The 18,111-nt window shown below is 40.5% G+C and overlaps 2 protein-coding genes across 4 annotated transcripts in view; one reads left to right on the top strand and one right to left on the bottom strand.

The window, feature by feature from the left end:
* The window catches only part of slc50a1 (solute carrier family 50 member 1), a 390,175-nt gene that overhangs the window by 276,987 nt on the left and 95,077 nt on the right, over positions 1–18,111 (bottom strand). The gene's annotated exons all lie outside the window — the stretch shown is intronic.
* LOC133984108 (cingulin) lies at positions 794–16,929 on the top strand. Of its 3 annotated transcripts, none has more exons than XM_062423376.1 (20): positions 794–913; positions 6,588–7,485; positions 7,577–7,674; positions 7,803–7,872; positions 7,977–8,069; positions 8,883–9,004; positions 9,257–9,368; positions 9,573–9,767; positions 10,401–10,549; positions 11,322–11,442; positions 11,560–11,772; positions 12,008–12,229; positions 12,337–12,585; positions 12,721–12,891; positions 13,132–13,293; positions 13,843–14,016; positions 14,142–14,260; positions 14,552–14,660; positions 14,742–14,905; positions 15,548–16,929. In XM_062423376.1, the coding sequence occupies exons 2-20, from the start codon at positions 6,589–6,591 to the stop codon at positions 15,681–15,683; spliced, it is 3,576 nt and encodes a 1,191-aa protein (XP_062279360.1). In that variant the 5' UTR covers positions 794–913; position 6,588; the 3' UTR covers positions 15,684–16,929. The 3 variants fall into 3 exon arrangements, with proteins under 3 accessions (XP_062279360.1, XP_062279361.1, XP_062279359.1); XM_062423377.1 differs by lacking the exon at positions 794–913 and adding an exon at positions 5,662–5,796 and having other exon boundaries at positions 7,604–7,674; XM_062423375.1 differs by lacking the exon at positions 794–913 and adding an exon at positions 5,662–5,796.

Raw genomic sequence — 18,111 nt, 5'->3', positions numbered from 1 at the left:
TGTGTTCCAAAGAAGGTCCACAACATGATTTAATTACACAATATTTAGATTTCAAAGAATTCAAAACTGCAATACGTATTCAGTAACATTTTATATATTTTAAAAATGAGGGGCAAAAACCATCCTCCTGAGCAAAATATTAAAGGTCTGACTTCAGATTTAACCTCCTTTCTAATCATCAACATTTACATCAGTAACGGTTTTCTCAGTAACTGTAACGGATCACGTAACGCCTTTACATGTTACTCCCCAACACTGATAGTATTACATTAATACAACCCAACAATCACCGATAATGAGTAAGTGTCAATAAAGTAACAGCACTCCTTTTTGACAGGGACACTGTACTAACAATCTGCAGTCACTTCTATTACTGGAGGTCATGCACAACGGAGCTTCACAGATTTTTGTTAATTGCGCCATCTACTGGTAATTTGAAGAAACAAATACATAGGGTCATCAGTCTGTATTAACCTTGGTCCATCACTGGTCTTGAAAACTGTTTGTTTGCCAGGTCTTCCCGGTGTTTTCATGTTTATTTCAGATGAACTGAAAACACTTCCGCTTTTTCACCCTGATTTAAGGTCATAATGTTGGTCAACAGAGGGAAGGATTGACACAAAGATTACACCAATAGTAAGCCTAGTAAATATCTATGGTCCCGCCTACGTCGACGCGTTGGACCAATCACAGCGCTCCCTGCGGCGGTGCTGGGCGGGACGGTTACATCCCCGACAAAGGTAACAGGTTGCAGTCGCCGCATAATGAACTTGTTGCTGTGTTAATTTGCGTTGTGAGTTGTTTTCCACCCACTTTTTCTGAGTGGATTTTGTTAGATTTGGATGTCCTGAGAATATATTTTAAATTGTTATCAACACAGGGGGAGGTGAAGTGACGAAGAGGAGCAAGTGAAGTAAGTTAAAACGAAAGAGGTAACTTAAACGTATGATTTTGGATTTGTTATAGCCAGGCAGCTAAACCACACACACGACCTGTCAGACACTTAACTATGCTCTTTGTTGGAGGTTTTATGATGCTATGTGACTCTTCCTTTTGTGTTCAAGTTGATTTTGTAATCTTTTCTTTCAGTTTTTCGCCTTAGGAGGCTTTTCTGTGTGTCAGTGTAGCTTGATTATTAGCTAATGTTAGTGTTCCTAGCCATCGTTTCTTCAGGACAACTTCTGAATCTGCTTATTATTGTGATGTTAACTCTAATGTAAGACATATCTGCAAATGCTGCTGTTAAAGTTATAAAGGTTACCACACGATTCTTACAAAGATTAGTTTAATGCTAAGCGAATTCAAACCTGAAATCAGGAATGATTTATATACACACATTAAACCATAAGATCAAAAGAGTATTATCTGAGTCTCTGCACACCTGAACTATCAGGGGAATTTGTCTATGGAAAAACTGTGCACTAAGAAACAAAGACCTGAGAGGATTCACAGGCTTAATGTTACCATGTTTAAAATCCTTTAAGACCTTTTGAATCTAGGCAACATACTGATGAAACAGCCTGACATGTACTGAAACTGGTCTTCAGGGCAGAGGTATTCCTCAAGACCACACTTAAGTTAGATGAAAATGATGACCAAGCAAGAAACAAGTGCAGCATTATAGTTTTTGAAGTGTCGTGATGATCAGTAATTATAACACTGACCTAACTGACTGACCGACCATGATGACACAGTTTCAGTTTTGAAACATTATTGGACAGAGTAATACAAGTTAGTCCAATGGTTACAGATACAAGCAGAAGTTGTACTCCAGTGTGCAGATAAAATCCCATAAATCTATTTGTCTCTCTCTTTCTCTCTTTCTCTCTCTCTCACACACACACACACACACACACACACACACACACACACACACACACACACACACACAAACACACACACTAACAAACACTCAGCCCATGTAAGTGAGGACGGCAGAGTGAAACAAGTGTCTGGAATGTGGGAAAAGGGAGGGGCGTATTTATGTGCTCTTAATATGGTGTAATTTGGTAACACTGAAGCCTCTCTTTGTTATGCCAATGAACCAATTTGGACATGAAAAGAGGAATAAATGGCTGTTTGTTTGAGCAGTGACAGGAGAGAGAAGATGAGGGCTTGGTTTTATGTCAAGAATGTAATGATGACAAGTCAGTGTTGGCTTTATAGGACGTTGTAAAGTAGTTGCTGCAAGAGTTAGTCATCATTTGAGCAGTCAGTCAGAATTTTGATAATTGATTAACGATTTAAAGTAATTTATCAAGCAGGAATTCCAGTTATTCTGAAACGATGACTTGCTACTTTTCCCCTTTTTTTATATCATTGTAAATTACATTTGAGCATGGACATTAATTATTTTGTAAGCAGCAGTTAAGCAAAAAAAAAAACTTGAATCAAAGTCCACTATGAGTTTTTCTCCAGAGCTTTCGACCACGTTTCATGGTTTTCCTCAGCAGATGCAGTTTGAATTTCCATCCTGTAGTATACCTATCGATTTGAAGATATCAGCATTGGAAATATTTAATCTAATCTAAATTATGGATTAGTTAAAAAAAATCCGATGAATGAGATAAAGTCAAGTTTCAAACATTAGCTGCGTCTGAATGTTTTGTGCATTTTACATAATGCTGTATTGAATATTACATACTGTTTGTTGTGGTGAACGGCTACATTTGCATATTTAGCTGCACTAATAAAACTTTGCATGTCCAGCCTGAGGACAGCTGTCTTCCAACACTATTTTTACTCTCCAACATTAATTTAGACTCAAATAACCTTCATTCTTTGCTGTCGTTTGTAGCTGCATCAGTTTTCAGGCGGCCCACACCGATGATCTGATCACATGAATGATGCTGACTCAGTGAGTCAGCGGTGGCACTTTCATGACTCAACACATTATTGTTGTCTCATATCTCTCCAGACCCGCTCTAATCTCCTAATTATATTTTCCATTCCATCTTGAATCTTAACAGGGGAAGCAGCTTCAATTTGATTTACCGTGCGAGAATTCAATTTGAGGCCAGAGGCAGAGGACCCGTCAGCTCGACCTTACGTACGAACGAAACTGGCAACACAATCCAAAAGACACCAGCTTCACTCTTACAGTAGCTCAACAAGCAAGCCTGAAAAAGTTGGTCTGTGGCTAAAGTCATTTCTTATTAATGATACAAGTCTGGGCCTTTGCTTATGAGCCTGTAGCCTTATAAAGGAACAGTAGGGCTGTAATAACAATTATTTTCATGATCAATTGAGTAATCTTCCAATTCTCACTTAAAGACTATTTGGTCTGCAGAATATCAGAGAGTAGTGAAGAATAACAATTACAAACCCAAAAATAATCAGTTTACTGTTAAATAAGATAAATGAAAAGCAATTCCTCAAAATGGAACTAGAAAATGTTCAACAATGATTGATTACAGCAATAGTTTCTGGTCAATATTCTGTCGATTGACTAGCAGATTAATCACTTAACATTTCAGCTCTACAGAATAAAAGTGTTTACTTCCAAATAGGGTCCAATTGATACTGGGTTTTAGGGGCCAATGCCGATGTTAGGGAGCAAAAAAATACTGATATCAATATACTGGCTGATAATGTTACATGTACAGAATATTTACATAAACACACATTTTAGCAATGATTCCTCAAATGTGGTTATCAAACACTGAAGCAGTGATCTTCACTGAGAATTCAATAATTATAATAAACTATGAATTAAAAAAAAAAGTATATATAAAAGGCTGCTTATATAACTTAAAAAAGAATATTGGCACATATCGGACTGCACATTCGCCAATACCGATATATCTGTGATAGGTCAATATCAGTTGTCCGATATATCGGTCGGGCTCTACTTCCAAACAAAGCAATAACATCAGATGTGACGTGCTAATTTCCGAGCACAGGTACTGTATAATTTCACAGATTAAAGAAGAACCTGTTTGATAACCTACATTCGACCTGGAAAAGGATTTTTATTTTAGAGAGGTTAGGATGAGCTTTGGAGAGTAACCTTAAAAAGGGGGTCGGTGGGGTGGTGGGGGTACATGGGGACAAAAAAGGTCAGTAATGAAACAAACTATTGTAATTATCGGACAGTTTAAGGGAGGGAACGAAAGAGAAGGGGGGGATAGTTTTGGCATTCTCAGAATTGCTGCCCTCGTTTTCCGCCCCACATCAGCTGGACAATAGGACGGGTTCCCCCTCACCCCCTGTCCCTCTTCGAGCTGGAACTGCTTCCCTCCTTAGTGATGTCATTTAATGGCACTAAAATCACATAGATGAACAGATGCATGGAGAGAGAGACTGTGTCATTACTACCTAACTATATTAATAACACTTCCTATCTGTAGGTAAGCTCGCCCCACACAGACTCTACAGATTAAACCAGCGGACGTCGTATCCTGCTGCCGTGTCTGTGGCCCGTTTGTCAGTGCTTTACGTGTTTGCTTGACCTTGGTGTGAAGATGGTGGGCTGCAGACCTCACGCTCAACTGCACAGATGCGTCGTGACACAGTGCTTCCTCTGTGGTTCCCAAAGGGTGGAAAAGCATCGACTAACTGTGCATGTCTGATGAGCAGGTCTGTCTGCACGCTACGTACGCACGCCACGAACACTCAGATATCCTCAAAGGTCATTCACGTCGAGTCGCCTGGTTCGCTGCCAAACCAGGCGTTTATCTTCATCTGCTCTCGCTCTGAATTTATTCTATGTGTTAGCGCTCACTTGCACGGCGAGGCAGCACAATATTTTAACTCTTGGCTCACTTTGCTTGACTGTATTTTATTCTGCTGTTTGTTTTTGGCTGCGTTGCACAGCTTCCACGATCTGTATGGAAATATAAAAATGTGGGTGTAAGCTTTCAGTAATGTATGAGTGTTATCTGTTTGATGGTTACTTTTTAGTCAGGCCTTTGTGTGTCAGAGGAGGAGGAGGGTTGCAAACAGAAACAGCTTGACTTTGGAGTTTATCACACAAGCTGCTGATAAGAGAAAAAAAGCTGGGTGTGTTTTTTCTTTTCTCCTTCTCTCTCGCTCTCTCTTTCTCTCCCACTTCACCCTCCCTTTCTGTCTGTCTCTCACCTTGGAAAGCCATGGAGAGGAAGTGTGAGTTGCAGGAGCAGAGAAGTCAGGAGGGTGTGTTGTAATAGTTATGTGAGTCTGTGTAATGAACCATACTATTTGTGTTATGACATGGGAATGTGATCTTACAAATTGACCTAACACGCAGCATGATCAGTCGGTCGATGTAAGACCAGGAATGTTCAGTACTTTATATAACCGGCACAGATAAATAAAACCGACTTTAAGCTAAAAGCTTCACATACTGCAGGTGTAATCAGCTGCAATTTAAGAGAAAGAGTTTCAGTATTTCTTATCAGAGGCTGTCAGAGAATAGCAAAGGGGAGTAAGAGGGAGTCGAGAAAAACCAAACAAGTCGAGAAATGATAGAATGAAAAGGTTTTGAGTGGTTTCTATGGTAACCGCCTGTATTAAAGCTGTCAAAGTTTTTGTTGAGGTGGCAAAATGGGCTTGGTATCTGTCTGGGAAGTTTCCAAAAGTTGGGAAAGGCTCAGTTGGTCGTCACAAGGGGAAAGTGATATGTGGGTGTGTGCTTTCAGGTTAATGACTAATGGAGCGCAGTGAGGCCAAAGTCCGCAGAAGCAGTCAAGAGCCTAAACTAAGTGTTACTATGTGTATAAATCTGTGTCCCCGTGTTTAGCTCATAGCAAGGCTGCATCTCTGCTTTTATCCAACAAGTTTTTTACATCTCAGGGTTGCTTGCTGACGAGTCTCTAGGTATTGTTGGCTTGATTTCTTAATTTGTGGGATTTTATTAAGAGAAAATAGGTTTAAATGTTTCTGACTATTAATTTCATCTTTCATTTTCTCTGTGATTCGTATTGTTTGGGGGCAAATATGACCCGAAACCGTGCAGAATCTTTTTGTTGTGTTGTGTCATGTTCTTATGCCAGGTCAGACCTTTTAAGGTATGGCTCTAGCTCAGGTAGTAAAGCAGGTAGGTTAATTGTAGGGTTGGTGGTCCGCATGTTGTAGTGTCCTTGAGCATGACTCTTAATCCAATACTGTTTGTATTTGTGGGGGGAAAAAGTTGCTGTAGACAAAATGATATGCCAAATAAATGTAATGAGTGCAATGAGACAAAATGTGTGAACTAGGATTATATAGTTAACATTTTGGGTAGTAGACTACTAGCCAAAAGTTAACATGAAGCAAAGCAGTCAATAGTTTCTTTATTTTTAGGATTGTTATTGTTATTTATTATTGTTATTTTTTTGTCTAAAATTTTCTCGATTAAACCATTTAAAATGTCAGAAAATAGTGAAAATCACTGTTTCCCAAAGCCCAAGATGTTGACCTAAAAATGCTAATTTTGTCCTAACCAAAAGTCCACAAAGGAAAAATAGTCAGGTACTATTTGACTACAGAAGCTAAAAAGTGTTCACATCAGAGAAAGTTAAACAGCCTAAAATGTTTTTTTTGGTTTGTTCCAGCTCTACTTCTTTTTATCCGCCCCCTCTCCATCCTTGCTTACCCTTTTATTTACCCTGCTCTCTTTGTGTTTGCAGCATGAGCGCACCATCTTCAGATCGGAAGACCCCGGTGGACCACGGTGTCCAGATCCGCTTCATCAATAACCTCCGTGACAACAGCAGCCAGTGGTCTGGGTCCCAGCCAAAGCCCAAAACTCAAGCCAGCTCCAAATATGGTGTGGCGGTCAGAGTGCAGGGTATTGATGGCCAGCCCTATGTGGTCCTTAAAGATGGACAGAAGGGAGACTCATATGGGGTCCAACTCAAGACCCAGTACTCCTCTGGCTACAGTAGCCTTCCCCGGAGGAGAGAGAGGGCTGAGCCGGGAACACAGGGGTCAGGTGTAGAGAGAGGAGGAGGCCAGGGAGGGGAGCTACGCCGGGCTCAGTCCCATGGATCATTGCTGGACAGGGAGGGAGAAGAAGAGGCAGGCAATGAGGATTTTCAGCTGTCTAGGCCACCAGGGGATGGGAAGTCTGGTAGCTATGGGAATCTGGACGGAGGAATAGGAGTGAGGGGAGAAAGAGAGCCAGCTCAGCGTGTTGCTGTCAGAGAGGGGGACACGGAGAGGAATATCTGGGATGGTTCGCACAATGGGTCAGTGAGGGGCAGTCAGTCCTACCATAACCCTCCTCAACAAACAAATGAGCTTCACTCTCCTCACAGACAGACTGCTGGCAACAGACCAGAAAACAGGTTTGATGGTTATACTGGAGGTCAGCAGAGAGTGGTCTCTCCTCCACAGCAGGATCCCCGAGCTGCATCTCCTCGCCTCAACCCCCACTTCACCTCACCTCTGTCCTCAACTCACAGCAGCCTGGGACGCAGCCAGAGTGCTTTCACCCAAGTTCCTCGAGTCTCCTCTAATCAGTGGACTTCAACAGGTAGACATGCTGCTATGGAGACACCGAAGGCCAGTTTGACTGAGGCACAAGTAAGAATAAAATCTGGATGATTTTCAGTAAGCTCCAAACATCACAGTGCATGCAGCATTGCAAGAGTAGTTTTCTGATCTATGTCTTAAGGTGACCCCTGACCTTTTGCTGGACCAGGTTCAGAGTGCAGAGATGAGCAGCGAGGAGGAGCAGCTCTTACAGACGATATACAACATCCTGAAAGAAGGGTATGGACCTCTACACTGTCCTTCTGTTAATGGTTTAGCATAAACAACAGCAGTATTGAAATGCCAAAACATTATTACAGCACATTAACTGTAACTTAGCTGTGATGACCTTTTTAACTCTCCCTCAGGACCAACGACAGCGATGTTGTCATCAGGCACAAAGTTAAGGTCATCTTTCAGAGGATTCAGAACCTAAAGGTTTGTCTTTATTTTGAAAATCTCTAAATCTGTGGAGGGTTTGTTCTTCTACTTTTCTGCACAGCTGATAAAGACACATGATCTTACACTCCTATCTTTACCAGCCCAATGAAAGCCCCGGGGACTGGATGAGAGAAAAGAGGGAACTTGAGAGAAAGGTGGCTGGACTACAGACTGCTCTGCAAGAGGAAAGGAGAGTAAGTGGAGCAAAGAGGGAGGGTGGTTGAAAGATAACACTTAGAATACATATGAGTTTATTAGCAGTGCTGACATTTCATGTACTTTTCTCTTGTGGATATGGGAGATTTTTTATATAATAAATTGCACATAATGTGTTTGTTCTCTGTAGCATTACACCGTACTTGCAATTCCAATATGTTGTCAAAATATAACATAATAATACATGCTCAGACTGTGATGTGATGTTTTGGGGCTTTTGTTGATCCACCAAGCCTCTCTAAATTCAGTTGGCTAATTGGAAGTGTATGCCACAAGAGGATGTTAACATTCAGAGAGTAACCTGCCACTTACACTTAGCTCTAATTACATGGAGCACATTCAATACTGCACATAAACACTTATCCACGTCTTCTCGAAGTGAGAACAGCAACTATCAATTGAAAGAAAATAGCTGTTGGTTGTAAGAAAGGATACTCTCCTCAGTGTTTTATGTCTTTCTAAATTATCTAACCAGGAGGGCTGGGCCTTCCTTGGAGTGTGCTTCAGATTAATCCTCAGATTAATCCTTAAAGCCCTCTGGCCTGGTCAGAGGTGCACACACACAATAATCTAACTTCAATAATGACTCATTATATGGTGGTTTAAAGAAGTTGGGCAGGTCTTAATCTTTAATAGCTCTTAAGAACTTAATCCCTTATGCATATTGATCGGTGGGCAAATGCAAGGCTGCTTTACCGTTTCCTAAAAGCTCATTGTTTATGCCACCAGAGCTTCCTAATGTCTCACATTTCAACGCTCTCATTTATTCATCGTGTCTGCTTGTGTTGCAGGGTTCTGCTAGCAATTCAGATCCTGCTCTAAAAGCCGAGCTAGAGTCCTGTCTGGATGAAAATCTGCAACTCGGGGAGATGCTGGATAGGAAGAAGAAGGAATTAAATGAAACACAATCGGAGTGAGGGCAACATACACACTCAAACACACAGTGAAAGGAAATCAGGAAGGGGCCATGGTACCATTGTCTGTGAATGTTGGTGTGGGGGGGGGGGGGGGGGGGGTGAGTGACAAACTCACTCTGTTTTCAATTATATACTCCCACAGTTTAACTAAACAAACAGTTACTCATTCACAAGGCCAAACAAGTATGCCATAGTAACTTGAATTCAAAGAATCGTTCATTAGTCTATATGTCCTTTTTTCCTCACAGGCTTACTCAGCTGCGTATGGATAGAGAGAATGCAGAGTCCCGGGTCAGAGAGATGGAGGACCATCTGGCTGAGCTTCAGGATGAGCTAAAAAGAGATAACGGCAACAAGACGGTAAAACAGAAATAACAAAAAACACAGCATATAGAGATAAATTATCTCAACCCACCACTGGATTATTTAAAAATTGCTTCTTGAGATTTTTATTTTTATAGTGTGGAATCATATATACAGCCTAAATTCCCCTTTAGAAAAGTGATACAGGGTTTGTGTAAATGTTAATACTGTATATGTTTGCGGGACCTGATGTCTTGCCAGGCACAGGTGATGGAGCTCTGCCAAACGAAACAGAGGCTGGAGGAGACATTAAGACAGAGAGAGAGGGAGCTAACAGCTCTAAAAGGAGCTCTGAAGGAGGAGGTGGCCACACACGACAAAGAGATGGAGGTCCTCCGAGAGCAGTACAGTGCTGACATGGAGAAACTCCGGGGCAGCATGGACCAGGTGTCTCAGGTATACACACACACACACACACACACACACACACACACACACACACACACACACACACACACACACACACACACACACACACACTTGCACTAGCTTGCTGAGCATCACTTACACCTGAGTTGGTTTTAATGTGGAGGCAAAGTAGGCAAACCAGTTCCTCAACAACAGAACCTTTAAGCAGAACTATGTACCTGCTCCACACAAACCACCTTTTCATGCTAGCAATTTTGACCTTTACAGTGAAAAGTATTTGTATTTTGGCTTTTAGCTGTCTGTTTAGCTGGCTGTTTAGAGTGATTTACCAAAACTTCAGTTTGTAGAGCATCTCATTGCAACACATTTTGTATACATACTGTACATATATATAGCACATTATGAAAAGGAATACAATATCGGTGCATACAAAGCTAACTAGGAATGGGGGAAACTGGGGTTTTGCTGATAAGATGACATCATGTAATAGGCCACAATACCAAAGATGACTGAAGGGTCCATGAAGCGGACTTTAAGTATAGGTGTGAAACCAGGAGAATTGTGAGTTCATGAGGAGAGGCCATACAACTTTGATTGTGCTTATTTTATCCAATTGTATATATTGCAACAAATTTGACATTCTTCTGTCTTGCATTTCAGTCTCATGCAGGGATCGAGTCTGAGCGGCTGCGTGTAAACGCGTCAGTTCGTTCTCTACAGCAGCAGCTAGAAGACTGTAGAGACGAGAGCAGCCACTGGATGGAGCAGTTTCATGCCACCAGAGATGAACTTCGAACAACTAAACAAGAGTGAGTCTACAGACATTTAAAAGGCATCATATTGTTATTTGATACATCATGTCATACAACATGTTTTCATCATTGTTAACCTGCATTTGGGATTCAGGTTCTTACCTGGACATGGGTTTTGTCATCCTCATTACATTGTTTCTCTTTGCACCTACTGTACTAATAATCTGTGTCCGTCTCTTCTCTTTCATTCTACCCGGTCTATGTTTCTCTCTCTCTCTCTGTCAGAGAGACACCCAGCAGACCTGAAACACCGTGAGAGTGACCAGTTGAAAAGTGTTTTGTGTTTAGACATGCAGATCTATAGATATGGCTAGCTGTACTAATAACTGTCTCGCTGTAATTTCAAGGCCATCCACACTTGCAGACTCAATTCTTGACTGGTGTAAAGCTGTGTTTTTTCAAACTTAGTCCTTTGGTTGAGCAGAAATGTTGCTGTACATCAGAGCTTCAACAGATGACCTTTTTACATTTGGCTGTTTACATCTTTATTGTGTTCACTGTTAAGGAATATAAGCTGTGGATGGTCTTATATATCTGTGTTTAGCACAAAACATATTATAGATGTTTTCTGTCAATATGTCTGATTGTTAAGTAGTAACAGGTAATGTTGATTTATTTCCTGTTTGAAAATCTAATGAATGACTTATTTGCTTGTTATGTAATGTGTGATGATTAACCCACACAATCCAATGGCCGATGATCATATAATCCAACAGTTATGCTATGTGGAACAGTTTGTTTAGATAAACTGTGTGTCCTCATTTTTCAGACTCCTGCAAGCCCGTTTAGAGAAAGAAGATTTTGAGGAGGAACTGAAGGAGCTCCAAGAGAAAGTGAGCACAATGAAACAACAGATACCAGACCCCAGCCACACACAGACTCTTCACCAGGTGCAGTGAACACAAACTCAGCCCTACATGATCACTAAAGCAACACGTAAATTACCTGATCTCCTGTTTAAAAAAGGAAATGTTGTATTGAAACACATTGTTCATAATTCTGTTTAGGAGCTCCAGCGTTGCAATGCTGATCTGCAGAAGGCCAAGTCTGAGGTGGAGAAACACAGGACAGAGTTTGATAAAAAGATCATGGAGGTCATATCAATGAAAAAATCTCACCAGAGTCAAGAGGCAGAACTCAAGTATGAGATTGACAGGCTAAAAGACCAGTTGCAGAGGTCCAAAGATGAATTTGCGAAGGCACAGGAAAAAAACAAACGGGTGAGTTTAATTTCACTGAGAGGGACCACCGCATCCTAAATCCTGATGCTGACTTCATTGACATTTAACAACGGCAAGGACAACAAAAGTTTAATGATGTGTATGTGGTAACTCTGACTTCAGTTAGGATGGTGGAATTTCTGTATATATAGTTGATAATAGTTTGATAGAATTCTTTAATTTATGTGCATTACGTATTCTCCATCATCTTTAATTTTTGTTTTCCTGCCTATAGCTGCCAGACCCAACCATCATCTCGGAGCTAGAGCAGAAGCTTGACGAGGCACGTAGCGAAGCTAACCACCTCAAAGAAAAACTTTCATTGGCTGAGGAGGAACTGGAGGCCAGTAATACACATCTGAGCAGAGCTCAGGTGGACCATAAATCACTAGAAGATGCCAAGCAGGAGCAGGAGGAGGCCAACAGACGTCTCAAAGAGAAATTGTCACGGTTAGAGGTATGGTTGCATACTCACACACACTGCACTGTCATAAACTGTGTTACACTCAGTGTGTTAGAAAGCTGTTGACATACAAAACTGGCCGACCCCTGTGATTTCCTCAGGCTCAGCTGCAGACCAACACCACAGAGAGTTCAGAGGCAGAGCTTGCCCTCCACACTGAGGTGAGAGGGTTGAGATCGGAGCTTGATGAGGCCAGGAGAAAAGCCTCTAAACTGGGCCAGGAGCACCATGAGCTTAACCTGCGTTTGGAGGACACAGAGAAAGAAAAAGAGACACTTAAACAGACCATTAATAAGTTGGAAGAGATCAAGCAACGGCAGGAGAGAGCTCTGGAGAAACTCAACAAAGAGGTAAGACCTTCGTAAATGATGAAAGCCTGCACAGCCTGGAGCATCCTTACTGCATATCACAAAACTAATGAACACAAATAAATTCAACCTTTTTTTATCCGGTTTGTCCTCTCTCCTCCCATGTCTCCTTGTCAGTGTGAGTCTCTGACCCTATCCTCAAGAGAGGGGACACAGGCTCTCAGGCTTCAGCTGGAAGAGCAGAGAGAAAAAGTACGCAAGGACATGCAGGAGGTTCAACGTCAAGGAAACGAGGCTCAGACTGAACTGGAAAGAAGCAATCTAAATCTAAAGAGACTAGAGGACGAAGTGAGTGTTTGTTTACATGCTTATTCACTTGCTCGGCCTGTTTTTTGTTTTTATTATGAAAACTATGTCCGGTCTGAATTTTTTCCAACAGTTGTGACACATTCATACATGATATTTATGGTGCATGCTTGACCGAGAGTATTCATGTATCTGCGTGATATAACATCGAAAACACATTTTTCTCATGGTGAACATTCAGTCTGGCGTGACTGTTTCTAATATTTTTATGGATCTAACTAGATATCACGACAGAAGAAGGAGCTCCTGCTTGTGTGTGAGGAGAGAGACAACCACCAGCTGGATAAAGAGCTTCTCACCAACAGACTGCGCCACCTTGAGGGAGAGGTAGAGACCAGCAAAAACAGCCACAATGAGAAAACTCGGGAGATTCGCATCTTGGAGGTAAGATACATATGCTTGTCTCCTGGAGAACAAACCATGACTACAGGTCTCTCAGCTGTCTGCTTTAACTTTGCTTTCTTTGTCTCATGATAGCTTTGCTCTGCATTAAGTATATTATCAGTATGGATCTGTACAAATTTCCAAACAGTTTTGCTTATGTTTTACTTCCTAATTATGAACTATATGAGGTAAATCAAGCAAATGACGTTATGATGTAACACTCTCCAGTTCATAATGATTATAATAATTAGAATAAATATGCATGTTTTGCTGTTCAAAAGTGCCTTACATACGCTCAATGTCTGCATATATGCTTAATTTGAACAGGTCGGACACTGATGGAAGCAATGTCGCGCAATTCATTTGTAGATGCTTTTGCTAAAACTTGTCTGCTGTGTGCATTCTCAGAATCAAAGATTTGGAAGTGGGAAAGATCAAGAATAAATACACACTTACACATCCAGACTCCACCATCTAGCCTCTCACTGGGGCTGAATAAGTCTCCTTTCTGAGCACCTAATACATTTGATCTCATTTTTTGTGTGTCAGGACAAGCTGAAGCGATTTGAATTGGAGCTGGAGGAGGAGAAAAGCAGTGTAGACATGCTGACAGACCGAGTGGCCAGAAGCAGAGACCAGATCGATCAGCTCCGCTCTGAGCTCATGCAGGAAAGGTCCTCCAAACAGGACCTGGAGTTGGATAAGAACGCCATGGAGAGACAAGTATGCACACATGTTTCTTGTCGTTTGCGATTCATCATTAATTAATGTCAACAGTCTGCCTAAATACACTTTTGTACCTTCATTTGAAAGAATACAGCATTAAGCTTTTTTTTCTGTCCCTGCAGCTGAAGGAGCTGAGGAGTCGTGTGGCCGACATGGAGGGCCAGTCTCGCTCCTCAGCAGGGGTCTCCCAGCTGGAAAGCAAGATCCAAGAGCTTGAAGACAGCCTACGGAGTGAGGAGAGGTACAGTGCAACAAACTGCTGTATAATAGATATGAAACATATTGCATTCCAATAGATCTTTGTTCTGGATCACATTTTCCAAAAATATCCCTGTGAAATTTGGTAGATACTAATATTAATATTAATAATATTAATATTTGTCTATTGGCCAAGTTACATGGCCAATAGACTTTGTTGGTGATATTTGTCTGATAATTTAAACAATGAAATATAACAAGCATATTCTCGAAAAACAATTGTTGTCATTAGTGTGCTTACAGGCCTGACATGCCCTTTTTTTCTTATATAAAGAGAGAAGAACTCTATGTTGGCGTCCCAACGTCGTCTGGAGAGGAAACTGAAAGAACTTAACATGATGCTGGATGAGGAGAGACACACACATGTTGAACAGAGAGACCAGGTACACACATTCACCATGTTCTGCCTGTCAGTATTTGTTTTTACTCTGAGACAACATCAAACACATTATCCTGTGTTGCAGCTGTCTCTGAGAGTGAAGGCTCTTAAGAGGCAGGTGGATGAAGGAGAGACAGAGTTGGAAAGGATAGATGGACTGAAGAGAAAGGCTCAAAGAGACATGGAGGAACAGACGGAGCTCAAAGAGGCCTTGCAAACACGAGTCACAGCTCTAGAAACTGAACTCAAGTAAGCGTTCCCTTTGCTTTGCCTCCATTTTTGTTTCTTATCCGATTTGTTACTGTGTGAGCTTTTGGTAACGATTAAGCAAGCCAGTTCCTGGCAGCAAGATTATCAAAGCGGTGTGTTTGTGTGTGTGTGAGAGATAGAGAGAGTATGAGGCATCATCTCCTCCTCCTTATGTCAGAAAGAATAAACCTGCATGTAAATGACGCTATTACAAGTGAACGTAGATTCCTTTGCTGTTACACACATTTACAGACAGCTGGTAGATATTCACACAGTGTCCCTGAGGTGCAGTATTTCTCACTGTGATGAGTGTAACACATATCAGCCACCACCCACGTGTGAAAAGGTATTTCATTAAACTAGAATGCCACATTACTCATGCACCACAGGAGAAATTAATTTCCAGACACGCTCCAACAAGAACCAACAAAATCCATATTTTTCCCTTTCATCACCAGCAGAGGGAGCACTGTGACTACCACTTTCAGTATGATTCTTGATGACTGTGGGGCTGAGCAGAATAGTGAACAATAAAGATTAAAATACCTGACGGCACTAGAATTTATTTATAAACAAACTGAAAACAGTGTTTCAGCAGCTGATAATGACAATAATGAGTATGATGATGGTTATCTGTTGCAGGAGGAAAACCCAGGCAGCATTGCGCCCAGTTTTGGATTCATCTGCCCTCAGCTCAGATGATGATGACAGCTTTTATGACCCCTCCTCCATCACTTCCATTCTCACTGAGAGTAACCTCCAGACCAGCTCCTGTTAAAGCAGCATTTCAGGGATGGGATGAGGGTGGGGAAACATAGCACTGCCAGGGGATGGAAAAATGAGTAATGGTAAATTAAAGCCAGGAGGCAGAATGGTGTGCACTAAAGACAATAAGGGAGGTATACAATGACCTGGGAGTTAAATGACCTGGCAGAGGTTAGTACAGGAATCATTTTCCACACAAGACTGAATGGAAGGAAACAAAACATCCTCAGTATTTTAGGGCTGTTCCCTTCACATTGCAACGCACACAGTACAGTTGGAAGAACTCCAATGAATGCATGCAGTACACTACCAAACAAAAGATACTCCAGCATAGAAAAACAAATTACCACGCACAGTACTGTAGTAAAGAGAGTAAAAAAGGATTAATTGGAAACAGAAAAAATACCTCTTTATTTTGGTACAAATGGTGTCAAACCATTTCAGGGTCACGATTTTGGTTTAAGTACTGTACATAACATTGCCAAGTCTGGCTGTGACTGCATATTCAAAGATAATAATGTAAGTTATTGGTGTGGACAGTTTACATGTACATCTGAGAAATGTATTCTTCAACTGACTGAACTCTACATAAATTAAACAATAATACTCGCGGTTGAATCATTACCCCACCAAACACAAAAAAATGTTGTAAAATTATTGAAAGACATGGACCAAATGCTGACACTGAGTGCATACAAGTGATTAAAAAACTACAAGCAATGCAACACTATAATCTTTCTCACTGAAGGAAATTTGCCTTTTGTTTATGTACAACAATATATTTTTTGTATTTTTTTTAGCTATGAACATGTCATTCCTGTGCCTGACGATAGTCTGAAACAGTTTACTTCCTGTGAAGTCTCCTGGTACAGAATTATAAACAGTGAGTTTGAATGTTGGTCCTCTTAGTAAGTCTTTATTCTCTATTCACTGTGTCCTGAGCAGGGTCTCGATAAAGGTTAAAAAAAAAAAAAAACCCCGTTGGGCTTTAGATTCTGTTTGAAACTTTGAGGTCAGAGTTTTTGAGTACCACACATAAAAGTGGTTTTCCACTTTTAGAGCAAAAATAATGGCCAAAATATGTCTGAATTGTATCATCTGTAGAAGCTGCACAATTTCTATGCATTCCTTTATATGAAGACACTAAAACAAACTGTAATTTCATTACGATGCCTTAAAATTGTTTTAAAAATTATTTATAATTGACTTGCTATCTTAATGATTTTTGTAAAGTGTTTGTATTAAACATTTCTAGATTGTCTTTGAGTCTTTAGATGATTTTGTATATACGTTTTAAACAATCAGTTGGAAATATGACTGATTCACATTTCGCTGTATTGTTTCTCCCCTTTTCTTTTCTGTGAAACTGGAAAATGGTACTTAATATGATTTGTTAGACTGCTGAGTTGAAGATGACGGTGGTATATACTGTAATTCACTGGGGGAAAAAACACACTGTGACTGTACTTCTCAAAATAGATCTTTGTTTTCAATTGCATTTAAATTTAGCATCAATAAAACTATTGAGTTTACAGCAGAAGGAGGAAGTGCTGCATGTTTCTGTTGGCTCAAATGACAAGTGCTCTTTAGTGGAGTAGAGCAGGTGAACAAAAGATAAATATCCAGGAAGTCGATTGATATTTATTCTTAAGTGGTGGAAAAAAACTAAGTCAGTCTGTCTTCAGGTGAAATAATCTTATGAATTTATTCTTAAAGCAATCAAGCAGACCAGGGTGTATCAACAGTCTTCATCATGGTCTCATGAAGACTTCTTAAAAAATATAAAACTATTAAGTCTAGATTTATTGTTTTTATTATAATTAAATTAATAATTAGTCCTATTAATTAGCTACTTTGCATACCGTAGATTCTGTAGTAGACTAGTTTTTGCACATTTCAGGACACATAAGTTCTCATTGTTTTTGTGCATTTGCCTTTTATTCTCTGTAGGCTCTCTGCCCACTAAAGCACATGTTTACAGGCTGTATGAAGCCTCCATTTCTCTGGAAGATCAGCCAGCTTCACTGGAAAGGTTCGCTGTAGGAGGAAGTTCACATTGATTCACAGCCTACTGACCTTGATAAGAGCACTTGAATAGAAAATATTTAGTTCTATAAAGTTTGATTGATGAATATGTTAATCTAATTTTTAATAATTCTGATGAGGATTTAAGGAGAAGTATCTGCTGTGGCAGGCTTGTGTTTGTTAAAAGGTGAGGTCTAATTACAGCTTTGCATTTTTCATATCTAACAAACAAATTGCTGTGATGCGAGGCATACTTTGTGACATTTTACAGCTATAAAAACATAGCTCCAACTGAAAAAAAACCTACTATGGGTTTGGGTTTACCACTGTCAGGGTGTGTAATAACTTGGCATGATGGCTTACTAGAGCCCTTAAATCATAAATGTTAATAATTAAACTGTGCTCTCATTTATAAT

Source organism: Scomber scombrus, chromosome 7 (genome assembly GCF_963691925.1).
Source record: "Scomber scombrus chromosome 7, fScoSco1.1, whole genome shotgun sequence".
NCBI lineage: Eukaryota > Metazoa > Chordata > Actinopteri > Scombriformes > Scombridae > Scomber > Scomber scombrus.
The sequence above is the reverse complement of the archived record's forward strand: the minus strand, read 5'-3'. Positions and strand labels throughout refer to the sequence as shown.

What these genes read in the sequence shown, in the direction of transcription:
- LOC133984108 (XM_062423376.1), top strand. Translation starts at nt 6,589, where the DNA reads ATGAGCGCACCATCTTCAGATCGGAAGACCCCGGTGGACCACGGTGTC. An exon ending in GCATGGACCAGGTGTCTCAG is followed by an intron (nt 9,768 to 10,400) that starts GTATACACACAC and finishes CTTGCATTTCAG; the next exon opens with TCTCATGCAGGGATCGAGTC. An exon ending in GCTCTAGAAACTGAACTCAA is followed by an intron (nt 14,906 to 15,547) that starts GTAAGCGTTCCC and finishes TATCTGTTGCAG; the next exon opens with GAGGAAAACCCAGGCAGCAT.